At 61.9% G+C, this 27,927-nt stretch overlaps 1 protein-coding gene across 2 annotated transcripts in view; it reads right to left on the bottom strand.

The window, feature by feature from the left end:
* Nucleotides 1-402: 402 nt before the first annotated feature.
* The window catches only part of CACNB1 (calcium voltage-gated channel auxiliary subunit beta 1), a 29,975-nt gene continuing 2,450 nt past the window's right edge, over nucleotides 403-27,927 (bottom strand). Inside the window, exons 2-14 of one of the 2 annotated variants that reach the window (XM_073325770.1) lie at nucleotides 25,924-26,010; nucleotides 16,688-16,807; nucleotides 14,361-14,483; nucleotides 14,026-14,162; nucleotides 13,158-13,234; nucleotides 10,509-10,528; nucleotides 10,028-10,108; nucleotides 9,501-9,559; nucleotides 8,839-8,948; nucleotides 6,803-6,954; nucleotides 6,217-6,312; nucleotides 5,385-5,570; nucleotides 403-3,423 (exon numbers count right to left, since the gene is read on the bottom strand). In XM_073325770.1, the coding sequence (XP_073181871.1) occupies nucleotides 2,959-3,423; nucleotides 5,385-5,570; nucleotides 6,217-6,312; nucleotides 6,803-6,954; nucleotides 8,839-8,948; nucleotides 9,501-9,559; nucleotides 10,028-10,108; nucleotides 10,509-10,528; nucleotides 13,158-13,234; nucleotides 14,026-14,162; nucleotides 14,361-14,483; nucleotides 16,688-16,807; nucleotides 25,924-26,010 (1,713 nt within the window). In that variant the 3' untranslated portion in view covers nucleotides 403-2,958. Of the gene's footprint in view, nucleotides 3,424-5,276; nucleotides 5,571-6,216; nucleotides 6,313-6,802; nucleotides 6,955-8,838; nucleotides 8,949-9,500; nucleotides 9,560-10,027; nucleotides 10,109-10,508; nucleotides 10,529-12,173; nucleotides 12,332-13,157; nucleotides 13,235-14,025; nucleotides 14,163-14,360; nucleotides 14,484-16,687; nucleotides 16,808-25,923; nucleotides 26,011-27,927 lie in introns of those variants that run through there. The other variant, XM_073325771.1, reaches the window with a different exon arrangement.

Here is a 27,927-nt window from a genome sequence, read left to right on the forward strand (position 1 = left end):
GGGCTGAGGAAAAGCAATTAAAACATTTGATCACTTGTCCCCAAAAGCTCAGGAATGGCCAGAAATGCAGCTTCACAGACACTTCCCTGCAGAACCACCAAGGGCCAGTGTGAGCTGCACACAACCAGAGCGCAGGCTGATTATACAAAATTGTTCCACTTCCACTGTAATGGGGCTGGGTCTTTGGAGCTTTCACAGCAGAAGAATCAAATTATACGACAGGGGATGGAGGAGACAAACGGTGCGTGGCTGATCTGTCACTTTAAAAGAAAAAACAATCTAAAATGGACTCAACTGCAGAGGTAGCCAACTGATAAGGGTGGAAGGGGACTCATCTGGCATTAAAAACTCACAAGCACATGGCTCTAGTGTTCTTCCCACATGCCCCATCACAGCAGCGTCTTTAGAGGTCTCAATGAAATATTTATTACAAAGAATCAAGCGAATGGGAGAACGTTACCCCCTCCCCGAATGAACGATAATAAATAAATAAAATATTTGCTTTTAAAATAGTTTGTTAAATGACATAAATACAGGACGGTTCATTGCTTTCAAGTGGCTTTGCTCACATTCGGGCTGTGTCCATTTCACAGACACCTCCTCCCCGCCGCCCTCTACTGGGTTCAATAGTGTATCATAGGCCCCATACTGCCAAAGGAGATTCTCCTGTAGTTCAACTGGTAGAGGCCTGTGTGCTGAGTCCTAGGCCTGCTACCACCATGAAGCTATGAGCAGTAGCACAGAGAGCCATGAAGTGCAGTATCGACAACACGTTGATGTGGCTAGAGCGTGCGGATTTCTTAGTGCTTAGTGGAGGTTCGCTTGTTATCCCCCCGGTTTACAGAAAGGAGAAACTGAGGCACAAAAAAGGAGCGTGACCTGACAAAATGGCAGAGCTGGGTGTGGACCTGAGGCACCCCAGGCCCCTGTTCTAACCACGAGATGGCACTGCAGGAATCACAGACAGCTGCCAATCAACCTCAAGAGGCCACTGAAACCAGGATGGTGCTGCACAATCAGGGTTTACAGCGAATGCCAGATGCGGGACTGGGAGGCCCATGGGTCTGGTCTAAGGCAGTGCCTCCCAGGGCTCCCCTGGTGAAGCTTCCAGTGATACCCCAATGGGGGGGGGGCGTTGCCCCCAACCCTTACTGACTAAGAGCAAAGCTTAACATTCCCTTCAGGTGGGGGGGGGGGGGTTTGGATCCACAGCCACCGTGCAGGCTGGGGAGGCTGGCGCAGGCCCCTCCAGGCGCGCATGTGATGGGGGGGGGCGGTGTCTGATGGGCAGAGCGCCAGGGAACTCACATCCAAGAGGCGCTATGCAGAGCCAGGCCCTGCCCGGGTCCCAGCTTGGCACTGGGGGGTTGGGGGGGAGGGAACGGGGGGATGGACAGACACGTGCTCACACACACACGGACACACCATGGCCGGACAAGACAGGACTGAACACACACCAGACAGCCACAGGGACGCAAGACACTGCACAGGGGAGGGGAGGGGCGCTGGGCAGCCATGGGCATTTCATGTCAGCCCAGGTTTTGGCACCAGGTAGGGGGCGGGGGCGGGGGGAAGCAGCTCTGCCCAGAAAGTCAGAGGTCTGGGCTTGATCCATCCAGATCCCTTTCACCCCACCCTCCTCCCAGCTTCCACCATCCCAGGCCCTGGGAGGGAAGAGAGCCCCAGTGGGGACGGCAGGGAAGGGCCTGGGCCTTTGGATAGGGGATGGGCTCCGGCTGGGATAAAAATACCCCAGAAGCGAAGGGCCCCAACAGGCAGGCCCATGAGCACTGGTTCCCACCCCAGAAGTGGGCGCAAGAGAACAGGACAGGCCAGAGCTGAGCCTCAAGAAGCTGTTAACACCTCCCCTCCCAAGCCAGCTGGGAGATGCCGCCCCCTCCAACCCTTCCCCCCCCTCGGGGAGTGGGGGGCATTTCAGCCCAGGGGCTGCTTTGCCCTCAGAGAGCAGGGTGTTAACCCGCCCCTCCCAGCCCAGTTCAGGCTTAGGGTGCCCAGGTAACCCCACACAGCACTCACATGCGGCTCTGCAGGCAGGGGCGCACTCACGGCAGGCCCCAGTGCACACCCCACACGCATGCATCACCCCCTCCCCAACCCACTCCGTCTTGGCAGGCAAAATTGAGCTGGGGGAGCTGCCGGGTGGTCAAGGGGCTGGGTTCTGTTGTAGGCACTGGACCGCAGAGGAGCTTCCTTGGCGCTGGGCAGGGACCCCGGGTGCCGGAGACGGGCTCTCTCCAGCGATGGGGGGGCGCCGGCCGTCCCACTCCCCTGGCGGCTGGGTCATAGAGAGCACCATGGAAATACAATGGGATGGGGGGGTGAGCGGGGAGCAGAACCAGGGCAGGGAGCGAGGAGGAGGTGGCTGATCGGTTACATACCAGGGTTGAGCATGCTTTCCTCCCCGGGGTGGAATGGGGGGAGAAGGTGCCCTGCCTCAGGGCACGGTGCCTCACACCACACGTCTGCACGTGAGTGGGGCAGGCAGGGGGGAGCAAGCTGGGTCCCAGTTTGGTCAGCTTTGGGGGCGGGGAAAGCCCGAGAAACACTGGGCTGCCCTTCACCCCCGGGGTCCCCTGAGGCCCAGGAGGGGTTTAAGGTGGGGGTGAATCTTCACTATCTTATGGGAGATGAGAAGGGCCCCTCTGGGGGCTGAGTGGGGGGCACCACTGGCAGAGGGCCCCCCTGGCACTGCTGGCAAGGGATCCCCATGGAGGTGGGGGGGGGAGCATCATACAATCTCAGGCCAACCCTGCTAGGGGGCATGAACCACACCAGCCTCACAGGGGAGCGCTATGCTCAGAGGCTCCTTGAGGAGAGAGATTCCCCCACAGGACACACTGAACCCTGCCCCCCCAGTAGATCACACCCCATCCCAGGGGCCCCTAGCTGACCGAAGCCCCACCCCCCAGGGCCCCTAGCAGCCAGATGCCCCACCCCCTAGCGGATATAAACATCCCGCCCCCAGCCCTCCAGGTCGTTCTTGTTCCGGCTCATGGCCTCCTCCTCACTGGGGCAGTAGCGATCGCGCCCTTTGCTCCGGCCCCGCAGCTGCCGGTTGTGGTTCTGGTGGTCGGGCTCGGCCTCGTCCCAGGAGCCCTGGCGCTGGTGGAGGCGGCCCAGGCCCCGGGGGTAGGCACTGGGGGTGCCACCGCGGGGCTCGGGCTCCTCGTAGGGGTCTGTCTCCATGTCCATGCAGGAGTCGCCCGGCTCGGTGTAGGCAGAGTCGCGGCTGCCCTGGGTCTCCGAGTCGAAGGTGTCCTGGCGGGACAGGCCGCGGTTGGCCAGGCGGGCGTGCTGCTGGCCTGGCCGCCCCTGGCCGCGGTTGACCAGCTCCCCCGGGTAGTCGTGCAGGCTGGCGCGCTCCCCCTCACGCGTCTGCTCCCCATGCACTAGGTAGGGTCTCTGGTTAGGAGAAGTAGCGACAAACCATGCAAACGGGAGAAGACAAGGCAGAGTTAGTCTGGCCACCAGGGGGTGACACTGGCAGCTCAGTACCGATTAATAGACACGTATATCGTCAGCGCAGCGAGAGCAGCCTCTGGGCTGCTGAGCCCAGGCCCCCAATCCCAGTCTGGGCCACAGGGGAGATGAAACTATGGGGTCCCAGCCCAGCCCCTGGGGGAGGTTATGCCTGTAACACTGAGTATGTGGGATGGTTTGCTCAGGTGGGGTTCAGGGCTGGGATGTGAGGGCTGAGGGTCAGGACTGAGCAGCAACTGCAGAGCTGTGTGCGGGAGAGGCCCTGGACTGGAATAGCAGCTGGGAGGGCGGGGGAGGGCTGTGGGCGGGATTGAGGGGCACTGGTGGGCAATGTATGGGGAGCCCTGGACTGGCATAGTGGGGGGCTGTGGGGGGGATTGAGGGGCACTGGCAGGGTGGAGAATGGGGAGCCCTGGACTGGAATAGCGGCGGGGGGGGGCTGTGGGTGGAATTGAGGGGCACTGGGGGGCAGGAATGAGGGACGCTGGCAGGGCGGTGTATGGGGAGCCCTGGACTGGCATAGAGGTGGGCTGTGGGCTGGATTGAGGGGCACTGGCAGGGTGGTGAATGAGAGAAGCAGGCCCGGCTCCTGCCTGCCCAAACGAGGAGAAGGCCATGAGCCGCAGCTCTTCAGCTATCCAACGAGCATTACAAACGACAGACACCACGACACAAACATGCCCTGACCGCCCCGCCCACCTGACCAGGGCGGGGCACAACTTGGGGCAGGTTCCCCGGCAGCTGGAGAACCTCCACTCGCACTTATGGGGTGGTGCCCAGGGGGAACCAGCCACTCACTAAGGCAGCAGTGGGGAGCGGACAGAGGGGCCAGGCAGGCTGGATCCCGAGGAGCGGGCACAGACATGGTGTGTCAGGGTGCCCTGAACAGAGGCCTGTGAGCTCGGTGCTCTCAGAGACCAGGGGCAGCCTGCAGGCAGGAGTTGGGATGCCTTGGGGGTGGGGGACAGCGAAAGGGAGGAGATGGGAGAAGGAGTCCAACTTCCTAGCCAGGGTGAGGAAATTGTGAGACGCTTCCTCGCTAATGGCTCCCACCTACACTAGTGGGGATGGTACGACAAGCCGAGAGGACGCCTAGCACTGCACGACAGCCACGCCGGGGTTTCTGGCGCAGGTCTGGCTGCGCTGGTGCTGCCCTCTGATGTGGATAGGGAGTCACCCCCTTGCCCCAGCACTCCCCCGCCTCACAGCCCCATCCTGCACTGCAGAGCCTCGTGTTCGGAAATCACCCAGCGGCCTTTGCTCCCACTCTGAGAACGGTGCTGTGGGAACCCCAGAATGCACTGCGCCGGAGGCAGAGCCCAGCAGGGCCAAGGGTCCCCCGCTAGAGGGGTGACTGGAAGGAGCCCCGTGCAAACAGGATCCTGAGCTAGAGCCGGCTGATGGGCTCGACCTAGCTCTCCAGAGGGGGCAGCCTTTACGCAGAAGCCCGGGGGAGTGGGGGGGGAGGCCGATGGCTGTATGGCACTTCCTGGGCAAAGCCCGGCTCCCTGTGACGCCGCTACAAGGCTCAGGCACCGCTGCCGGGGGGGGGGGGGGGGGGGAGATCCTTCCAGGTTCCCCCCATGGACGCGATGCCCCCAGTTCCTGAGCCTTCGAACGATGCTGGGCAGGCAGAGGGAGTCCCTCCATGCGCAGGGCAGCGGGATGTGGGGGGCAGCAGCAGAGGCAGGGGTGCGGGGAATCAGCCGGGGGTTTCCCATGAAGATTTCTTCCTCCGTGTTCATTGAAGGCACCTCCTCCTCCTCCTCTTAAAGCTACAGCACGTGCTCCTCCACCCTGGGCTGGGCGCTCAGCCCCTGCTCCAGGCTGCCCTTCCCGCCCCAGAAGCCCAGGTTGCGCTTGAGGGAGGTGAGCACCTGTACCTGGAGGTTGGAGACGGGGGCGGGGCTGGCGGCCAGGGCGGCGGTCGCCATGGTGCGGTTCAGGAGGGGATTGGGCGGGTTGCTGCTGGGCGGGTGCGTGGCCTTCCAATAGGCTTCCAGGTACTCAGCCAGGTGCTCGCAGGCGTCTTCCAATTGGTTCTCGTCCAGGATGATGTCAAACATTTCCTGCAATGAGAGAGAGGGGTGTGAGGTGGTCCAGCTGGGGGTGTGGGGAGGGGCCTCGGCCAAGCTGGGGCAGAGGGAGGGGCAGAGGGTGGGGCCTCGGCCAAGCTGGGGGAGTGGGGAGGGGCAGTGGGCGGGGCAGAGGGTGGGGCCTCGGCCAAGCTGGGGGAGTGGGGAGGGGCAGTGGGCCGGGCAGAGGGTGGGGCCTCGGCCAAGCTGGGGGAGTGGGGAGGGGCAGTGGGCGGGGCAGAAGACGGGGCCTCGGCCAAGCTGGGGGAGTGGGGAGGGGCAGTGGGCGGGGCAGAAGACGGGGCCTCGGCCAAGCTGGGGGAGTGGGGAGGGGCAGGGCAAAGAAGGGTACTTGGTCAAGCTAGCAGTGAGAGGTAATGGGGGTATAGGCCGATCAGGGCACGTTGTGGGGCAGATATTCACTGCGGGGGGGGCAGAGACTTGGCCCAGGCTGCGAGAATGGGGCAGTGGGGCGGGGCAGGTATTCTGCCAAGCTGGGGGTGTGGGGCAGCGGTGTGGCAAGCAGAGGGCGTGGGGGGCGGGACAGGCTGTGGGGTGGGTACTCACTGGCTGAGCTGGGGGCATGGGGCAGTTGTGGGGCAAGGCAAACTGGGGGCGAGGCTGTGGGGCAGGTACTCACTGGAGGGCACTGTGCCAGCTTATCCGACGCCACCATCTGCACATTCAGGTGCTTGGCCTGGGACTTCCCCCGGGACTTGACCAGCCTCTGGAGCACCTGCAGGGGGAGGCGGCGGGGGGGGGGGTGAGCGCAGGGGAAGGGATCCCCCTGGGGTGTCCCCCGCTCTCTGTTCCTCTCCAGTCCCGAGGAGAGGGGCTGGGCACGGCGGGGTCTGACTCAGGGCGAATGAAGTATCATTGCGGCTCGGGCCAGGGTCTGAGCCCAGAGCTCAGGCAGGAAAGCTACAAACTCTGCCCCTTTAAGATGCTGGCTTCCCCAACCCCCATCTCTGTTGATGCCCCTGAGTCCCTACCCGCAGCCCCCCGCCAGCCCAGCCTTGGGCCTCTCTTAAGCAAACACTCTGCATTGAATGTGGAGAAATGTCCCTCAGAGGACAAGGCTGAGACCCTACAACTCGTTGCACTTGTGAGCTATCCCTCCCCCCCCCCACCACTTTGTTCTGACCAGCATGGGAGGACTGGGCAGTGAGTCCCCAGGCAGCAACACAAGAGCTGGGCCATCCCTCTGCAGGGTCCAATGCACTGACCTTGGGGGAGGTGATCTTGATGTAAACGATGATGGGGGCCAGCGAGGTCTTGGCCAGCTGGGCCGGGTGGTTGATGGTGTCGGCATCCAGGGCCACAAGCTGAAGCGTCCGGGCCAGCTCGAAAATCCGCTCGATCTCGCTCTGCACCTCAGCTGTCAGAGCAGAGAGATAGTGAGAGACTGTGGGGAGGGCATGGACTGGGGGGGAGGGGGAAGGGGAAGAAAGACCGTGATAGATGGGGGGCAAGGGGTAGAGAGACAGTGAAAGACTGTGGGGAGCGGGGGGCAGAGGCAGAGAAACCTTCAGAGATGGGGGAGCAAGGACCAGGTGGGGGACCAGGAGTAGAGAGACAGTGAGAGACCGGGGCGGGGGGGGGGGGCAGAGCCTGGATAGGGGTTGGGGGGAAGGGGCCAGGTGGGGAGGATCCTGGCACAGTACGTTGTGGGTGGGGGAGATGTCAGAGGGGATAGCAACAGGGGAAGCAAGGTATAGTAAGGGGGCAGACCTTGTGTGGAGGAAAAGGGGGAGATATGGAGGGTATATGTGGGGGAACAGCTTTGCGGAAAGCCACAGGGAGAGGCCATACACTGGGGTCTCTGTATCCCAAAGACAGTTCCCCCTCCCCTCCCCCCAGACACACACGAGAAACATGGGTTTCACTGCAGCTCCGTCTCCTCCCAGAGGCGGGAGGGACGTGTCTCCTGGGTCCCCAACGCCAGGTACCTTCATGCCGTGCTGCACACTGGGCAGTGGGATCGCTCGGCGGAGCCCACGCCTGGCGCGTGCCCAACGTGTAACGCTGCCCTGGGTGGGTGCACCGCCAGTATGGACCAGAGATCATCCAGCACCAAGCCACGAGGCGGGGCAGGGTCTGGAGCTGGGGGCACGGTAGAGTGGGGAAGGGACACACACACCACTTTGCGCCAAGCAGGGGACAAAGCAAAACCCAGATCCCCACGTGCCTGGACCCTGGGGACACTGGGATCTGGGATGAGTGTCCTGAGCTCATCTTCAATCCTGAGACCTCATATCAGGCCGGGTGTGGGACAGACCCCTGGGGAGGGGATTCCTGCCCTGGCTGACTCCGGCCCCACACACGGAGCAGCTCATTGTAGATCTGAGCCAGGGGGCATCGGCGGGGCAGCTATCTTGCTCTGCTGCCCGCCTCGTGGCCCCTGCTGGAGTGACCCTGAGTCCATATGGCAGTAGGAGCAGGAGGTTACACGTCGGCCCCTGGCACGCTGTGGATCCCACGGGGTTAAGCAGCACGGTAGGGAGCGGTCTGGACAGGTCTCCGAGAGGTTAAAGGTTACATACCCAGGACATCTGTACCAGGAGCAAGGGAGGAAGGAAGCAGCGCGGAGGGAAGGGGTGGGGGGAGAAAGAAAAAAGGGGAGGGAAAAAAGGAGTGAATTGAACTGATCATCCCAGGAGTCAGTGCGTCAGGCCCCGCCCCAGCCCAGCCCAGGGCGGTCAGTAGCCGCAGCTCACACGAGCCCTGTTAGTCACCCCACTACACGACAGCACCAGTGCCCAGGGGACCTGAAAACACGCCCTGGCCCTGTTGAGTGGGAGTCAAGGCACGTCGCAACCCAGCATGCACTTGGGGGTCCCTGCCTGGTGTGGCCAAGCATCCCTCGGGGCAGGAGCCTCACCCCAGGGCCTCTCTTTCCATCTAGCACGAGCAGGTGAGAGCAAAGCAAGCCACCAAGCCCTGCCCAGGAGCGGGTGAGGCAGGGAGCATGGGCCCGGAGAGCCCTTCCAGACAGGGTGAGGGGAAGGGATGCCCCGGGGCATGGTGGGCATTCCAGGGCCAGCTGGGGGTGAGGGAAGGGAGGATGCAGGAAGCCAGGGCAGCTCCCAGTGGATACAGATCCAAGCCAGGCAGGCTTGAAAGGGTTCAACCTCCAAAGCCCAGCAGTCAGTCTAAGTGAGAGGCAGCCAAAAAACAAAGAGGCCTGGAATAACCAAGCGGGGCTGGGATGTAGGAAAGGGTTAAATCCACAGCTTCTCCTTCCCCTCCACCATGGCCTCACCCAGGCTGGAGCGGGTGCTGGTGCGCTCGATGATGGTATGCTTGGTGGGGTTGTTCAGCACGGAGCGCTTGGCCAGGGCGATATCGGCCGTCACCCGTGTGATGGAGATTCTGAGAGGGACGGAGAGAGGAAGAGAGCGTGAAGGCGGGAGGGGGGGCCCCCCGACCTTTGCTGTGGCCCCCAGCAGGGCGCCCACCCCACCAGGGTCAGGCAACAGTACCCCAAAGGAGCCCTGGGGGCAGAAGTCAGGGTGTGAACCCCAGCACCTTGGCAGCAGAATCCCCATACGGGGAACCACCCCATCTGCGCTGCTCATTGCTGCCTGCCCAGCAAGGGGACGCAAGGCCAGAGCACCAGACTCCTGGGCTCTCATGCTTACAGAGTGCTTGGAGATCCTCCGATGGAGAGGGCTAGGGACGGGCGGAGGGAGAGAGAGAGTGTCCTGCATCAGGCTGGAGTGAGAGCGTGTGGCTGACCTGCTGGGATCTCTCTCAGTCAGACCCTAAGGAGCCTGTCACCGTGGTGTCCAGGTGCTTGCATGGGGCGACTCCCAGAAACTGGGATTTTGAGTAAAACACCATTTCCCTGGTGACCAAAAAGGGCCACAGTGGGGAGGGTTGTGGGGGAGTGTTTGGCAGCATCTGTCTGAGGAGCCCCCGCACCTGCCATCGAAGCGATGCTTCAGGAAATCGAAGAGGGCTTTCTGCATCATGTCCGTCACCTGGGGAGAGAGGGTGACGATGGAGTCAGGCACCTGGGGGGCAGGAGGGAGGGGGAGTCGGGATTCACTGCATCAAGGTGTGACTGCGTGGGGGTGGGTGGGTGGGGTTAGAAAAAGAGAGAGCAATGGACATCGGAGGGGTGGGCAGTGATTTCAGAGATCAGATGTCACTGGCTCCCCCTGGCACAGGCCCTCAGGAGACAGAGCAGATGGGTCCCGGAGGAGATGGAGAGAGGAGGACGTGGGCAGATGCAGAGGTGGAATGGGGCAAGACGGGGCGGGGGGGGTTGTCGGTCAGACGGAAGGGGAGGGGAAGAGGGAATGGCCGAGCGAATGGATGGACAGACAGATGGGGATGGGTGAAACAGAGGGAATGAGATCAAGGGTCACCTGCTCCCCGGGAAGCTGCTGAAAATGCCACCTCCCCAGCCTGCCCCCCCCCACTCCATGCACCCGCCCCGGGCTCACCTCGTACCCCTTCAAGGACGGCCCCACAAGAATGATCGGCCGCATGGAGGGCACCACGTCATAGGGCGGCACATGCTCTGCCTGCCGGAGAGGGCAAAAGACAAGGTGTGACATGTACCCAGCGGGAGTCATTGGAGCAGGGGGCCCTACCCCCACGGGGGCACTGCAAAACCCAAGTGCCCTGCAGGGTGGGGGAAGAGCTGGCATCTTCTTGGGTTCAGGCTACCCAGCTCATGCTGATGCTCCCTTGGCTTGAGAGCTGGGAGGTTCTGCCTTCGTACCTTCATGGCCCAGTGCGGGTGGTGGCACTGGGTCCCGGGAGAGGGGAGCTGATGGCATGGGAACACCCAGGCTGTTGGCTCTGGTACACTCACACGGCCCATCACCGCTGGTGGAGAAGCCGGGTGGGGAAGGATCATTATGGGGGCCCAGGCCCGCCCCCACCCTTTACAGGCAGGTCAAGTAAAGCCCTTTTACTCACCGATTTCTGCTTCTGCTTGGCTATGTCCAGTGATCACCATTAATGGGGCAGGGGAGGGGGCAGGCGAGAGAAGACAAACAAGGCATGCGTGTTATTGACAGGTCACGCCAGCAGACACGCAGCAGCAGTGGGGAGGTTTCTGTAGCCGGCAGTGTGTGGGAAATGGGGACAGGCAGGGGAGGGGGCTCTGAAACCTGGCTCAGGCTGCAGGTGGAATCAGGGAGGGAGGAGGATCTAAGGGAGGGTGTGTGGCCACATCGGAGGGATGGCGTGGCTCCCCCGGGTGTCCCCCAGGTGCTACGCAGCTCCCCCCTGCGCTGGCCCTGCTCCCCACTTCACACCCGCCCTCTTCAATCCACACCCTCTGGCACTGCAAACACCCTCCCTGCTTGGCAGCAGCAATGCCCTCCTCCCCTGCCCCCTTGGCTCACAGGCCCTCGCCCCCAGACTGCCCCCCTGGCCCTGCACTGAATACCACCCCCCTGACGGATCCCCAGCTCTGTGGCTCACTGGGGACCCCTTGGTGAGGAATGTCCTGGAAACACCCTGCTGCAGCCCCTACCCGTGTACTCTAGAGCAGCCCCCGGGCTGCTCAGCAAGCAGCAACCTCCAGGCCACAGGGGCGCTGCCCCCAGGGGAGCGGGATGGGCCCCCGACGGGAGCCGCCCCCCCACCATCTAATGGGGGTAGGGTGGGATGGGACAGACGATGCCACTCCCATGTTTCCGGGGGGGGGCGGGGAGGGGGAGTGTGCGCTGGAACGTTCCACTCCCATGCTTTACATGGGGGCGCAGCATTGGAACATTCCATTCCCATGCTTGGAGAACCGCTAGAATGTTCCACTCCAGAGTTTCATGGGGGGGGAGGAAGGGAGCACTGGAACATTCCATTCCCATGCTTGGAGAACCACCAGAACCTTGCACTCCAAAGTTTCATGGGGGAGGCCAACACTGGATCATTCCATTCCCATGCTTTACATGGAGGGGTGGGGGCCAGTGCTTCAGCCTTCACATGGTGTGAGGAGCTGCCGGAACGTTCCACTCCATGTCTCATGGGGGAGGAGCAGTGCTGGAACATTCTACTCCCATGCTTTATGCTGGGGGCTTTGGAACCGCTGGAATGTTCCACTCCCGCATTTCACAGGGGCGAGGCAGCACTGGACCGCTCCATTCCCACGCTTCATGTGGGGAGGGTGTCAACTGGCAGAAATGCTCTCAACTCATGGGCCGTGTGTGTGATCACTGGAACATACCATTCTCATGCCTCATGTGCACGTATGGGGGGGGGGAGGCCAGAGAAGGGACACCCCCGAGGGCTGCCCCTTTCCAAGCCACGCTGGAGGCGGGGTTTCCTGGTGTGATGGGGAACACACCCAAAAGTGCCTGCAAAGGGGACATCCAGCCCTGGCTATAGGTCCCCTGGTGCCTGTGAGATGATGCTCTTACCCCATAGTGTGCCCCACAGCGCTGACCAAGAGCAGCGGCTGAACGACAATGGGACCACGTCCAAACCATGGCCCTTCCTGCCCCCCCTCCCGCCCCCAAAACCCAAAGCTCCCCAACCAAGTCAGCGAGCCCCATACACAGGGTGAATCACGGGTATTAGCAGCAGGCGTGAGCGAGGGTGCGGCAGGCGGGTGCAGAGTCCCACTCCGGGCTCCTTTACCTTCTTAAAGAAGGGGATGTGCTTGACGTTGGAGGGGGACGTGGTGACACTGCTGATGCTAGCCTTAGGGGATCGGGGGTTCTCCAGGCCCTCGGCCTCCTCCAGCTCTAAGTCAAGGGCGTCTAGGTCATAAGCTAAATTAGTCATGTCCAGAGTACCTGGGGGGGCAGATTGTGGGGAGGGGGAAAACAAAAAGAAAGAAAGAACGAATGAACGAAAGGAGGGAGGGAGGGAGGGAAGAAAAAGTAAAACAGAAAAAAGAAAGGAACAGCTGAAAAGAACAAAAGAATGAAAAAATGTACCAAAGGGAGGAGGAAAAAATGATTCAGTAAACGAAAGAGAAAAATGAGAGGAAGGGGAAAAACCTGTCGCTTCCCTGCAGACAACGTAGAGAGGGGGTCAGAGTGGGGGGAGAACCATCAGGTACCCCACCTGCAAGAGTGACAGGGCAGCTGGTAGCAGGTTTCCTCTGCATGCCATGAAACTGGGCATAAGTGGGCATGTCTAGGGGATGTCTGTGCCCCGGTGGGCATACCTGGAGCATGCCTGTGTATACGCCCTTCTGCCTGTGCCCAGTTGTTCATCCATACAAATGCAAGACTCTCCATGTGCACGCCAGCATGAACGACGGGCCCCATACTCCCAGCCCAGTGCTCCCCGCCAGCTCTTGTGTGCTGTGTGTGCACCTGTGTCTCCGCCCTGGCCTGCGTTTGCAGAGGACGCGGAGATTCCAGGATCTGCGGTAGGATTCCTGAGAAGAAAGCTGGGCACTTCCAGGCCAGCACCCTTGTCTCTCTGACACTGGGGCGCTAGCTGGTCTCAGGGCATAATGGGGGAAGAGACCTGGCATTTCAGCCCCTTTTGTTATTGCCAAGGCCACAGCCAGAATCAGCCCCTCTCCATCAGTCTCTCTTAGTGGTCCAGTAAACTTTGCCAGCTGGGGGCTGTCCGCTGTCAAACAGCAAAGGGAGGGGGTGGTCTTACCACTGGCAGGCGGGGTGGGTCTGCGGGTCCCCGTCACCACATCTCCCAGGCTGGAGCTGGAGTTGTCCCCCGATTTGCTGCGTGGAGCAGAAAGGCAAGGAGCAGTAAGTGCCTGGAGATGGGGAATTTCCTGGGCTGGTGGAGGGGGCAAAGGGAGGGGTGTGGGGGGACGGGGACGGACGACATCAGTCTGGAAAGCAAGGGCCCCACCACGGCAAATTCTGAGCAAGGGGGAATTGGCCTCCACACCCAGATTCTGTGAGAGACTTAAATCTGGAACCACAGCACCAGGGCAATGCCATGTGCCCATCTAGCCTGGTATCTCCTATTCCCCTCCCCCAGCTGGGATCAGACCACTGGGGCCAGAGTCCAGCGCTCTCCCACTCACCCAGTGATGTACCAGATCCGATCAAGGGCCTATCTAGCCAGCTATTCTCCCTACTGTGCCAGTTCAGACCAATGAGTCCATCTACTCCTGCACGTTCCTCCTGACCCCTTCCCAGCCAGTACTCAGGTTCTGCCCTGCAGCATGGGGATGGAAGGCCCTTTGCATCCTCAGCTGGTGTCACTGCTGATCCTGGAGCTGGTTCTCCCCTGCCTGGCCCCTTGTGCAGGAGCTTACCACTGAGCAAAGGGAATGATGACCCAAGGTGCCCAGTAGTGAGCCCACTGGAAGGGGATGTTGATCCTCCTCCCCCCACTCCCAGTCTCACTGGAGTGGATTTGTTCAGAGGGCTAACCTGGGCCTGCCTCAGTTACCCATAACACACTGCTCTCGAGCCCTGGGGGGTCCCAGGGCTCCAGGCTGCACACGGATGCGGCCAGGAGCCATGATTCCCCCTCTATCCCCTCAGCTTGGCTGCTCCACCTTGAGCTCAGGCGATTTTGCCTCATCTTCTGCTCCTGCAGCATCCTCATGTTCTCCAGCTTGACGGGGCTGGGGATGAACCCCACCTCGCAGCCCTCCTTCACCAGGCGCCCAATCCACCAGTCGTTGTTGTATTTCTGCAGGATGGAGAGAAGAAGGGCCTGAGACATGGTGCCCATCCCCGCCCTGCGCCGAGCCTGTCCCATCAATGCTGTGCTGGGCCCGTGTCCTCTCCATGCCAAACCCACACCCAGCAACACAGTGCCGAGCCCCAGTCCCCCTGCCGCGGCGCTCCGCAGAGCCTCAGCCGGGCCTGGGCCCGCGCCGGCCCCTACCTCTTTGATATGCAGGAAGTCTTTGGGTTCGAAGGAGATGGCCATGCCCTGGACCGGCACGTCATCGTTGGGGGACGGGTTGTAGCCCACGTTTGTCCTCACGGCGAATGCCACCGGCTTGGTCTGTTCAGGAGACGGGTTAGCGGTGCGGGGAGGGAGGAGAGAGACGCTGGAGGGGCCCGGGTCTCTCAGACACAAGGCTGCATTGCTCTGGCATTTCAGAGAACGCTGTTACCTAGCGGCTGCAGAGACCAGCCAGGAAGGGGGTAAGCAATCCGGGGCCAAATTCTCACCCCTGATCCAGGAACACGGAACAGCCCCAGCCAACTCCCTCCCCTCCCCTCCTCTCCCCACCATAGGAACCAAGGAAAAGGGGTCCCTCCTCCAAGAAATGGAGTGGACCCCCACCCCAAGAATAAATTCCCCACGGGGCAGCGAGCCAGGCAGGGAGACCAGCCCAGGTCCCCCAAGTCCAGGAGGGGGCCACAAGCAGGGCCCTGAGAGGAGCCATGGGTGAGATGGAGCTGAACGGCTCCGGGGACTGGCTGGCTCAGGGGTTGGGCTACGATGCCTGGTGCCTTGAGGCCGCCGGTCCAGAGCCAGGCCAGGTCGGCCGTGAGGAGAGAGGTGTTGCCGTGCGAAGGGTGAGGCGTGTGCGTAATGACTCGGGTGGTTCTTGGTCACAACGGCTGCCCCAAAAGAGGACCTGGGCAACCAAGCTGTCCCACCTATAGAGGGGCCTGCCAGCGCCAGGGGAGATGGGGAAACCCTGCCTGGTCGGGCGATAAACAGAGGCCTTTGCTCTGCCAGCGATGCCGATCTGGTAGCTAGAGCCTTACAGGGCCTTGTCCTTGTCCATGGTGCCCTGGTTCTGCTCACGCACAGAGCTGCGCTAAAGGGCTGGCCCTGCCTGGGAGAGGGGCTGGCACGTCTCCCAATGGACATTACACCTCAGCTGCCAGCAGCAGAGCGAGGGGGTGCTGCGGCTGCAGAGCGTGCGAGCCCACTGCACCATGGGGGGCGGGGAGAGACAGGGGCCTCATTAGCTAATGGCAGCCGGACTGCGCAGCCAGCGAGCAGGGCAGGGCCAACATCTCCCCTCTTCCCAGGGAGCCTGGCTGCGGGCAGGGGAGAGGTGTGCGCTCAGGCCAGGGAAGAGCACGAGGGGCAGAGGTGAGCACCAAGGGGCCGCCCAGGCTCAGCCTGGAATAGAGGGTCCCAGCAGGCCCCTGGGAAGCCTGATGTTCATTGTACAGAGGGGAAACTGAGGTGCGGGGAGGTGAGACGTGCCCAAGGTCAGGCTGGGAATAGAACCCTGGAGTCCTGACGCCCAAATACCAATTGTTCTAACCACTAGTCCACACTCCCCTCCCAGAGCGGTCAATGTCACAGCCCTGATTGTGCCCAGCCCCGAGAGGGCCTCAGGAAGTGATTTTGGGACCTGGTGTCCTCCTGCGAGCTCAGACAGTGGGGTGACCCACGGGATAGCCTCCCCCAGGGCCTCTGACCAGAGGAAGAGAGCGTGCCCACCCCCCGTGTGGATATGGCTGTAGGGGTGCGTCCCTGTCACCCACCTGTGGCAGGGCGGCGGCAGTCCCTGGATGAGGTGGGGGGCCCTTCCCCCACTTGGCAGCCGGTGCTAGCTGGCTGGGAGGGGGTGTAATGGAAGGGCTGGGATGCCGCCAGCTGAGGCAGCACCAGCCGGCAGTCTCCTGGCACCAGCACTCTCCCGAGCCCAGCCCGGGTCAATGAGACGTTTCATCAAGATTAGCCAAATGAATTAGCTGATGGTGGTCCCAGGACTGCGGGATTTACGGGCGGCGCTGGGCCCGGGGCCAGCTGCAGCAAGAACAGCTAGTACACTGGGCACGGGGAGGGAAGGAACAGCCAGGGTTCCCTGGCACTGGGCTCCCCCTGCAGAGCGGGGCTCTCTGGAACGGGGTGGCGACTCAGGGCATCCGCACAGCAATGCAACCTGATCCGTCACAGACGGGAAAGGGGCCAGGCCAGAAAGCTGGGGGATGAACTCCTAGCACCAGGGCAGCTTGGCGCTGGGGGTGGGGCTGAGGCGAAACTGGGAACGGAGAAGTTGAACCAACCCCCCCCCACGCTGGCTTAGCAGGTGGGAAGGCAAAGTGCCAGCCACAAGCTGCTGGACAGCCCGTGTTTCCCTGCGTAGCCCCCCAGCCTCTCGATCAGCGTCCACCCTGTGGGCTGGGTACAGAAAGGGACCCGTAGTCCCTGCAGCCTGCACAAGAGGATTCAGAGACCGAACGGGAGTGAAGGAACCTCCCCACCCACCCCCATGCACAAGCCCTGGCACCTACCTTGGCCTTCTCCAGCTGCGCCAGGGCCTGGCGCTCAGCCTCCTTGCGCAGTGCCTCGCGATCCTCCTCCAGAGACACATCTGAGTCTGAGGGGCGGCTGGTGTAGGAATCCGCGGAGCCCTGGAGGAGCAAGCACCCACATCAGAGGCGGGTGGGCTTTGCAGCCTCCCCCGTGGAGGCAGAGCCATGGCCACACAGCCGAGTGAGCCCATTTAGAGCAGCAGGAGATACCCAGGGGGATGCTCTCACCTCCCCATGCACTGATCACCCTGTGAAACCGCGGGGACAGGGGCTGGCCAGGCAGCCTGGCATTGGGCCCAGCTGCCCGCCACGCTAGAGGCGGTTGGATGTCATTCATTATGGACCCATCACCGTGGCCTCTGGGCACTTTAGAAACAAACCATTGACCAGCACAGCCCATCCCGGGCTGTAACAACCCCCGCCTCTGGCGCATGGGGTAAAACCTCCACGGTGTGAGCTAGAGAGACGAGCCCCTAAGGGACCTTAGGCCCCTGCAGGGCACAGGGGTTTGTAGGACTCTGGGGCTCTGCCAGCTCTGGAAGGGGAGAGGGGTCCAATGTAGTGGCTATGGTGCAGGAGTCAGGACTCCTGGGTTCCATTCCGGGCCCTGCCGCTGACTCTCTGTGCCTCGGTTCCCCCTAGTGCGGCGAGGGTTAAACTGAGTGGCAGGGAACAAGGTGCAGCTGTTCTCACCGCTCTGGGATGGAACGTGATAGCGGGGATGGGACAGGGCAGTGCCAGGCTGGGGGGGTGGCATCAGACCACATGAAAGCACCAGCACTGGCAAGAGAAACAGGGCCACAGGCGGGGAGGGGGGGGGGACCTAGAAACAGACAGTCCCCCTGGGGTGAGGGGCCTGGAAACCCACATCCTTAATGGGGAGCAGCCTGTGAGCGAGAGGAAATGGAGCAGGGGCAGGAGAACCAACAAGGAGTGGGGTGGTGAGTGAGACTCAGGGGCCTGATCTTGTCTGATCCAGTGGGGCTACGATCCCTGGCCTGTCCCACATCCCCAGCATGTGCCGCTTACCCGCAGGCTGAGGCCTGCTAATGAAGCAGTCAAAGTGCTCTGCCCCCACCCGGCGCCTCTGCTTCGGGGGTTCCGATGCTGGTGGGGAAACTGAGGCACCAATCTTGGCAGTGAACTCAGGGAAGGGAGGAGGCAAAGAGTCCACATGGGGATGGGAGGCATCTGTCTTCTGTGGGGGCAGGCCCCTGCATTCTGGTGGACCCTGACGCACGTCCCCCTGGGGATCAGTGCAGAGGAGACAGGACAGCGTGCAGGCTCTCGGCCCTGCCTGTGACGAATGGAGCTTCCTAGTCACCGGAGAGCCCTGGCAGGGCAGTGAACGCGGGAGCAGGAGCCCAGAGAGAAGGCGAGGGCTCCGGGTGGCATCAGTGCAAGGCGTCCCAGCTGCTGCCATGGGGCATTGGGCTTGGCGCTGCCCCAGCCTCGCCTAGTCATACTAATAGAGCGTGGGCACTGGGCTCAGGGGCCGGGTTTGTTCAGGAATTCGGGGCATCCAAGGAAGGGGGGTTAACCGTGAAGGGCAGTTTAGAGAGGCCTCCTGCACTGTTCTCCTAACTCCCCTCAATCTCGACCCGCAGCTGCCCCACTGTGCCAATTCCTGCCCCCCAGGTCTGCCAAGGCCCTGAATCCTGACCCAGCTCCCCGCAGAGCAGAGACTGCCTGCTAATGACCCTGCATCACCAAATGGCTTGGTATCGGGATCCTAGGGGAAGGGGAGGACTAGCAAACTCATTTCCCTGACTGGCTTGGGGACTCCGTGTTCTCTTGGGGTCCCTCCCCTTCCAGTCCTGCAGCGGGGTTCCCAGCTCGCTTCCAAGTCTCCGGGCCCCGGGGACAGAGATGGCAGCCCTCAGCTGCCTCTGCCCGGGCCCCAGAAACATCAGCGCTAATTAGTCAGCTCTCATCCCACACAGTGAGTTCATCTACCTCCCCGGCTGTGTCAGGAATGGGGGGAGCAGCATCCCATGACTGGCAGCTCAGAGGGGATCGGGGAACTGATGGGGGTTCCCCTTTAATCACAGGCTCTGCACTCAACTGCTTGGGATCTAAATCAAACCTGCTGCTTTCTCCGCAATCCCAATAACTGAACGACCCCAAGGGGCCAGGAGCTGAGGGCAGGGGGCTATGCTCAGGCCAACCAGAGGGGCTGCTGCAGAGCCCCACAGAGCATCCCCCCTCTCTCAAACCGTGCCAGCCTCCTCTCAGGGCCGTTCCAGGTGCCCTTCGGTCCCAGCTGGGTTTAAACACACCAGCAGGTTTCACTGGATCAAACACAGAGGCATCCTCTGAGGAGCCCCCACAGAGGGAGGCAGCGTGGAGCAGGGGGGACCCCTGCTGAGGGGGGCAGCCTGTGCTGTGTGAGGATGGATGGATCTTTGCAAGCCTGGGCTAACCTCAGTCAGGAGTGGAGATGATTCAGCTGGAGCCGGCTGGAGGGGGGACCACCTCCCCGCAGAGACATGCAAACCCTCCCCCTTCCGGTCTCCCCTTTTTGGCCCCCAACTCTGGCCAGGCAGCTCACCCAGACAGACGGGGTTCGAAGCCAAGGTAGCAGCGTACTCACCTCCTCCGAGTCGTCCAGCCAATACAGATACATCCCGGCCGTGAGCGGGGGGCGCACAGGGGAGGGGGGCAGCCCGGCTGGGAGGGGGGACCCCAGGCAGAGGGGCGGAGGGCTTCGGGAGACGAGGCCAGCAGGCAAGGAGGGGAAGCCACAACGCAGTTTTGCTGAGTATCAAGGGCTTCAGGGGTGGGCATCAGCACCCCAGGGTGGGCTGGGTGGGAGGCCCTCGGGGTGATCTCGCAGAGGTACCATCCGCCCTGGCTCAGGGCTGGGGGAGGCAAGCTCATGAGGCACGGCTGCCCGGCTTCCCCTGCCTCGGACCGGAGCGGAGAGACAGGCAGCCAGGAGCGGATGACGTGGGGCTTGGACGCAATTGGCTCAGTGACCGAGCGAGTGTCAGATATGAGTGCAGCCGGCATGTGGCCCAGCTGGGTACGTGTGCGGGGGGTCGCCAGCCCTTTCAGAATGAAGACGCTGTTCTGAAGCCCTGCAAAGTGGAACAGGGGGTGCTTGGGGGGCTGGGAGGGAGCCCTGTCCCGGGGGGGAGGGGAACAACCCACCCAGCTGAGAGGGATTTCTGGGCACATGGGGGTTTAAGCGAGCAGCTAGTGGGATGTACCACGGAGCAAAGGCATTGGATCGGGGGCCAGGGATGGCACTTAGCCCTGGTTGTGCCATTGGGTGCTGTGCTTGGGGCCAAGACAAATGAGAACGGGGGAGAGGGGGAGGGAGAACTGTCTGGATCCAGACTTCCCCAGCGGCCCTTATTTGCTTCTCCAGCCCCTCGACCCAGAATATTCGAGCACCTGCCGCATGCTAATGAACTCCAAGAGGTGAGTCAGGATCCAGTGGGGGAAACTGAGGCACAGAGCACCTCCCCCACAGGACCAGATTTCCAAGTGCATAGCCCTATGGAAAATCCTCCCCCAGCATGGGTGCTGCACCCTGAAAATTCAGGCCCAAGGTCCCGCAGAGATTCAGCGGCAGAGCCGGAATTCGAACATAGATCTCCTGAGGCCTAGACCCCCAACCCTTCCTTTCCTGGCTCCCAGCCCTCCAAGAACTTCCCCCTCGCCCCACTAATTCCTTTGTAAATGTGAAGCCGGCACAGTCTGTTGCTGGTCTGGGACCAGAGAACCCCCTCAGAGAAGAAACACAGAGATCAGCACAAATTCATGGGGGCGGGAGGGGTCACGGATACCTTGACAGCACAGGATTCCCAACGTGTTTCACAGCTCTCTGGAAGCCCTGCCACCCCACCGCCATGCAGCCACCTCGGAGTGGAACGAGGCAGCTGTTTAACAGCGCTCAGCAACAAACAGGCAACGGGGGAGTCTGAACCCCCCCCGTGCGTGGTCAGGAACTAGGTTTTACATCTCCAGAGACAGCCCCTCGAACAGCAGAGCGCCCCCTAGCGCCCAGCTGGAACTGGGGTCAGCCCTGATTCCATGGGCAGGATGGCTCCTACTGAGCCCCTCACCCGGAGCATGGCGCCACCCTGGGGTGTTGGGGTCAGCACTGACCCAGAAGGGAGAGCACCCCGTCGCCTCTCACTCCCTGATGCCCAAGTTAACCATTTCTCAACCCACTGGGAGGAGGGACAACTCCAGCCTGCTCCCTACAACCAGGAATCCCCCCCAGTGCCTCCCCCTGCCATGGCACATCCTGCTCCTCCCCCGCCCGGAGCCTCAGCCCCCAACCTCCCAGAAGAAACACCCCCACCAGACCCTTGGCTCCGGGGTGGGGGGTTCTCTGTACTGAGATCATGGATGGACAGGAATGTGGAGGGGAGGGCAAAGGGGCATCTGGGGGGAGAGTGGGGCAGAGGGGTTATGGAGAATTCTGGGTGGGAAAAAAGCAGGGGGTGGGGGGGCATGGGCTGAGGTGGAAGCGAGGCTGTGAATGGAGCGAGGAGGAAGCAGGGGGTAGAAGAAGGTTGCGGGGGTGGCAGAAGCAGGGGGTGCAGGAGGGAGGGATTGTGGAGGGGTGCAGGAACCCCTGCCAGCTCAGCTGGCCTTGGAACCACTGTGATTGGGGCTGGCTGGGTGCTACATGGGTGGCCCCATACTGAGGGGGGTCCCAAGTGTTTGGGGGGGGCACAAGGGAAGGGATGAAGGGCAGCGAGCCTGCCAGAGAGCGTCAGGGTTGGGGAGCAGCCAGGGGGACCCCAGGCCCCCGGAGAGAGTGAGAGCTGTCAAGGGCTGGGGTGGGGGGACGCTCACCAAGACGGGCCGGTGCCCTTTGCTGGCCGTCTCCATGCTGCCGGCGCTGGCTGGGCCTGGGCGCGAGTGGGCAGCACGGAGGGGGGGCTCTGCTGGGCTGCCGGGGCTCATGTTTCACCAACAGTGCAACATTCGCAACCTGCCAGGGTATATTTAGCCCAGTGCAAGGGGCGGGCGAGCGAGGGGGGCTGGCCTGAGCCAAGGGTCAGCCTCGGGTATAGCCACCCTGGGCACACACTCTCTGCTCACAAGCGATCTCAGGGGGTCCGGAGGGGACTGAAAACAGCCAGGCACCCCCACCCGCGTGCTGGTGCCCCTCTGCCCCCTGCTATTCCAGGCCCCCCAGCTGTGCCGAGGCCCCTCCATCCTGACCCACAGTCCTCCCCCTGCTACCCCAAAACTAGCCCCCTCCTCACAGCAGACCCCGGCTGGAGAGTCAGGGGCACGCTGCGTAGTCCCGGGGGCGCAGACGCTCATTGCAGGGAGCACACGCAGAGCATGCCTCTCGTGAGGTGCGTGGGGGGAAGCTGTCAAAGGGCCAAGGTTCCTCCTGATCCTTGCAGACCCCTGTCTGAGACCGAAGCACTGAGCAGGGCTCTGGGGCTGCTTTCTGACCCGGGTCAAATTCTGGGATGGGTTAAGGCTAAATGGGGTCTGTAACCCGCATATTTTGGGCCAATTCAGCAGCCCCTTCCTCCCAGCCCAGGCCCCCCCACCGCCCATCTCCCGCTCCCTGATCTTCCTGCCAAAGCAGCCCCCAGCTGAGCTATATGTTGCCCCCCAACTGTACCAGCTCCCTCTGGTGCCTCTGATTTCAGGGATCCTGCCCTTGATCCCCTCAGCTGCAGGACCTGGGTGTCCTGGCTCCCCGACAATGGCCTGGACCGACCTCAGCCCCGAGGAAAAGCCAGAAGAGGGGAGAAGGTGGGTTTGCAGAGCACAGCTCTGTACCCCCTATTCACAGCCCATGCCAGCAGAGGGCAGCACAGCGCCAGGTTCGACTGCCCGGCAGACACGCACACACTTTGGGGGGAGGAGGGACTGGGAACCCCCCCCAATTAACACTCCTGGGGGAGATCAGATATGAATGACCCAACTGCTAACACCCAAATAGAGCTAGACCCTGCCCCGGGCCTCCGCAGTCCCTGCACCCAATTCCCAGCCTCCCCACAAAGTGCGAGCTTCCGGGGGACCCTGGTTCCACATTCTTTGGGGGCCCCATAAGGTACCAGCCTCTCTCGCCCCCATCCAAACCTCAGCTGACCTTGGAGCAAGGTGCTGACCCCATTCCAGCCTCCGTCCCATCACCCTCCACGCTTACTAGCCTCCAGAAGCTACTGTGTTATTGCCAGCCAGGTCCAAGCCCCCCAACGCAGGGAGCTGTCAGTGGGCAGCCCCACAGCCAGCAGGGAGTTCTCCCTCCTCATCGGGTTGGGCTTGTTCCTGGGTGGGGCAGGCAGCTGAGAACCCACCCCACTACCATGAATGAGCCCACGCTGCCCTCTGCCGGGCAAGGCTAGGAAGGGCTCTCCAAAAGGACCTGCACCCCCAGGACCCCAAGATGTGGGAATCAGGCTGAGATTCGTCCCATCAGATATTCCTAGGCATGTAGCCCCTGGATTCACCCTCATGGCCTCCCTGGCTGGGGCTATAACGTACCACCGGAGGCTGTTTCTCTGAAGCAGGGCTCAACCTCTGAGCTGGAGATCCCCCCGCCCCTTCCCACCTCTATTCCAGATCTATCCCCCACCCCCTTCACAGGCGACCTGAGCCGCCCCAGACAGCCACTCAGCCCACCCTCCACCAGCCCTCCCAGCCTCACTGCGGGGGCTCACGCATGATAGCGCCACAGAGAACGGGCCCACTCAGTTCTGGGGTGTTTGAGAAGCGCCTCCATTGGGTTTTGGCCGGTTCTGATCCAGGATCCAGGGGCGATGGGTACTGGGTCTGTCTCTTTGGGTGGAAGGTTCTGCTTTCGGCCTACCGCCAGGCGGAGAGCCCTCCCTCGGGCGGATGGAGGGTTCAGGGCCTTTCGGGAGCCCGTGAATGAGCCCAGGGCACAGGGAAAATCCCGCTAGCCCAGGTGCGTGTCCCCCAGGCCCCAGGTCTGTGACCCCAGCAGCCTCATCATCGCCCCAGGGGGCAGCAGGGAAATGGCCAGGCCCAGAGTTTTCCCTAGGGCACCTCTCCAGCCTTCTCCCTCTCGCTCTGGAGGGTGGAAATACAAGGCAAGCTGGCCCTTTAAATCCTCTCTCTGCATGGGGGCCTCGCTCCAGGAACCTTCTCCAGGGTAACTGCCACCTCCAGCATCTTCCCATGTCATTGCCATGGGAACCATTCACCCACCCACCCCCCTCTACTGGGGGGACAGGTCATAGGACCCCTCTCTCCAGCTGTTTATCCCCTTCCCCTTCACACATGGGGGGGGCGCTGGAGGGGATTAAGCCACACCCACCCCAGCCCAGACTTCCAGCCCCCCGCCCTCCAGTGTAGGGCTCAGTCCAGTGCAAAATCTAACGTCCCAAGCACTGGGGCCTTGTCCCGTCCCCTGGGGGTGATGACCTCGCCCCCGCCTGAGATCGAGCTCCATCCAGCCCAGCCAGTGCCTTCTCTCGGAGTCTCCCCACTGGCTGGCTCCCCATAGGGCAGAACCGGGGAGGGGGGGGGGGCTGCCAGGCGATCACCCCGTTAGCTCCAGGGGCTGAAGCTTTCGATGCTGGGTCCTTGGAGGCCTGCCCAGACGCAGCCGTTGGGTTCTGGTTCTAGACAGACAGGCGCCGGCTGGACTGACCACCCCACTCTCCCCCCAGCGGCCTAGCCCCGGGATGCTGCCCCCCACAAACCATCCATCTCGCGGGGACTCAGCTGTTTCATTAGTTAATGTCTATCCAGCCCCCCCCCGCCTCCCCCACAGGGGGTTGCTATGGAGACCACGCTGCTTCCGGCTCGGAGATGTTTCTGGGCTGTTTGATGGGGAGGGACGGGGACGCAGAGTGATGGTGGCTGGAATGGGTGGGGGGAGTGACAGCAAAGGGAGTGGGGGAAGACAACGCTGCAGGATCTACCCAGCTGTCAACTCCAGTCCCAGCCACGCTGCTGGATCGATAGCCAGCTCCCCTCCCTGCCCTGAAGGGGGAGGAGCGCTGGCTCTGTGCATCTTATGGATGGGGAGAAAACCAGAGCTGGTCCAGTCCTGGCCTCTGCAGGGGGTGGGGGGGCACTGTGGGGAGCCTTTGCCAGGTGTGGGGGGCATTGTGGGGAACAGGGCCAGAGGGCTGGCTGGAGGAGCTCCCGGCGACTCCAGCCCTGGTCTCCCCAGCAGGGGGCGCTGCAGGGATCAGGGCAGGAGCAGAAAGAATGGGATGGGAGAAGCATCAGAAGAGCCATAGCAGAGCTGTGCTGTACAGCGGAAAGGGGGCACATTAACCCCTTCCCTCCCCTGACCCTGCCAGCTACAGCCAGCCCCCCACCCCACTCCTCCCCCAGCCAAGCACGCCCTGCCACCCCCCCCCCCCCGATGTGTGCGGGCAGCATCCCTGGCAGTGAAGGGGTTATGGCCACGCTGTGTGGGCATGGGCACGGACACAGCTCACATCAGCCCCAGGATGAAAAGAGACCCCAGGGCTCTGATCCCAGCCCTCCTGTGACCTTTCCCCCGCTCGGGGGGGGAGGGGGCAGCTTTGACTTGGGGCTCCCCCAGATGCCCAGGTTCCTCTCCTACAGGCCTAGAGTCAGCGTACCAAAGGGGAAGGGAACCATGCAATTCTTGTGTTCCCAACTCCATCACCCTCCAGCGGTACAAACCGGTCTTACTAAGATGCCATTTCTGCCCTTAAAGAAACACAGCAGATTAAACCGAACTGTAGATTTGGGCGGGAGGGTGGATTCTCCACTGGCCTGCAGAGGTAGGCACTGGTTTGGTCTCCGCACTGCTGAGGGTGACGCACACACCCTATTCTCTCCCATGGGCACTTGACGTTAGTTCTTTCTTGTTCCTTTCCTCACTCTGTAGCTGCTTTAGACTGAAAGGGGCCGGCCATGGCACTTGGCAGATGGAAACAGAACAGCACAAGAGCTGGGAACACGATGCTGTGGCTGTGGGCAGGGATCAAACCCAGGATCCTCAGCACTGAACCCTCAAGACCCTGTTGCTCAAGCTAAAGGAGTAACTGAGAGCAAGGAGGAGACTGTTACAGCAACTGGGGCTAGCCACTAGGGGGCGATGGGACCACCTGCCCTATGCTGCTGTATTACATCTATTCCAACACTCCCAGCTGCCGAATCAATGGTGCAAAGCAAGTTAAATCCCACATCTCATGGCGAGGGACCCCTGGGGCTCTGTCCCCTCTCCTGAACACGGGATGCCGAGGCTATGGGAGCTCCCACCCCGCTGTCCTTACCTGTCTGACGAAGCTGTTGGAAGTCGTGTCCGAGGAGGTGCTGCCATCAGAGCGTTTAAACCTGCTCTTCCGCTTGCTGTATTTCCCCTGGAGGAGGGAGGGACAGCCTGGTTAACGAGCATGCAGGTGCTTACAGAGGGGCGGGAGCAGACAACTGCATGGCATACCAGAAACCTGTGGAACTCCCTGCTGCGGGACATTGCTAAAGTTAATGGAGGAGTTACCCTGAAATCTGCTTTGCCACGCCTTCCATCGGAGGATCTCAAAGTACTTTACAAGCACAAATTAATTAAACTTCATTCCTCTCCTGCGAGTATCATTACCCCCACTGTACCGCTGGGGGGAAACCGAGGCAAAAAAAGGGAAAATGCTTTACTCATGGCCACGCAGCAAGTCAATGGGAAAGTGGAGAGCAGAACACAGGAGCCCCACTCCAATTGAGCCTATAAACAGTCCTATGACCACACTAGACATCCGTATGGCTGAGAATAGAGTGAGCTGCTTGAATACAGATGACAAGCCTAATGCTTCAGGGCATCAGGTCATCAGCTCGTGAGGCCAGGAAGGAATCTCTCCCCTCACGGTAGCATATCACACCACAAGGAGGCTGCCTTCCCCTGTGGCCAGCGGCTGGGGACAGATGGACCCCAGGCTAAACATCCTGCTGAGATGGTCTGAGATGGTCTATTCCACTGTGAAAATCCCTCGGATCGCAGACCCTTAGGACATGTCCCCATCTAAACACCCACCTGGGCCTGGCCTGGCTATGGGATCCCCTTCCCTATGGGGCTGCTGAGTCTCCCACAAAGGAGCCAGTGACCCCCACAGGTCCCTGGCACTCACACGGCACACTGGGAGTGCAGGAGGCAGGGCTGGAGGGCGGGGTCGCCCTCCAGGGAAGCAGCTGGCTCCCAACGCCGCACGGTCACCTGATGCGGGTGCCAATCAATAGGCAGCTCCAGGGCTTTAATAGCCTCGCTGGGTTCCCAACCAATCTGGCGTCACAGCCAGGCTCTAATCACTGGGGGGGGAGCTAATTGCAATGCCGGCCATGTCAGCTCACCCCGATGGAAACAGGGAGGCGCACGCCAGTCAAGGGCAAACGGCACTGGACCGGGGTGGGCCTTTATTGCAGCCGCTGCCAAGGCCCCCCCATATTGCTCTGGGGAGGATTCAAGAACTGTGGGGGGGACCCCACCCCCCTACCCCACAGACAGCAGCATGTTTATAGGGTAACCATCGATCACATGGCATATTCGGGGGGGGGGGAGCTAAATGCTCAGCTAGCTGAAGGGGAAACCAAGGAACAGAAGAGGGAAGTGGCTTGCCCATCAGAGGCCCCTGTGGGGAAGACAGCCTGGGAGCAGCTTTACTGCCCCGTGTCGATGGGCGGGGTGAGGCGTCTGCCCACCTGTCCCCATGGGTGCTGCAGGGCTGGGGCCGAGCTCCGGACAGATGTACAGGGGGTGGGGGCCTGAGCTGTGTTCTCCAGTGAGATCCGGAGAGCTCCCCCTGTGCCCAGGTAATGGTGGGGCTCAGTCTGCGTGCAGAGGTGTGGGGTGTTTAACACATCACACCCACTGGGCCTAGCAAAGGCAACTGATTCAGCATGGAGCAGCTCTCGGGCCATCCTCAGGGGCCTCGGATTGAATCAGCCGGTTGGTCGTCAGGGAGAGGGGGGGAGAGAGAGGATGTGGGGCTGATTGGATTTGCAGCCAGTCTGTGCCCACTCAACTCTCTCCCTGCCCCACAACCAGGGTGGGGGCAGTGTGGGCTCCAGAGATCACCCTGCTGCTGCCCAGAGCCGTCCCCTCTGTGCCAGGGTCGGGGTGGGATCCACAGGGGCAGAGGCTGAGCCCAGGGAAGGGGTTCCAGTCCCAGGCTCATGGACCCTCCAGGGGAGGCCCCCAGCTGCCAAAGAGATGAAGGGGGTGGGGCTGCGATCCACACACACACCCCTACCCTGTGCAAGGAGCTGTACACACACCCCTACCTCCATGCAAC

Source organism: Lepidochelys kempii, chromosome 27 (assembly GCF_965140265.1).
Source record: "Lepidochelys kempii isolate rLepKem1 chromosome 27, rLepKem1.hap2, whole genome shotgun sequence".
Taxonomy (NCBI): Eukaryota; Metazoa; Chordata; order Testudines; family Cheloniidae; genus Lepidochelys; species Lepidochelys kempii.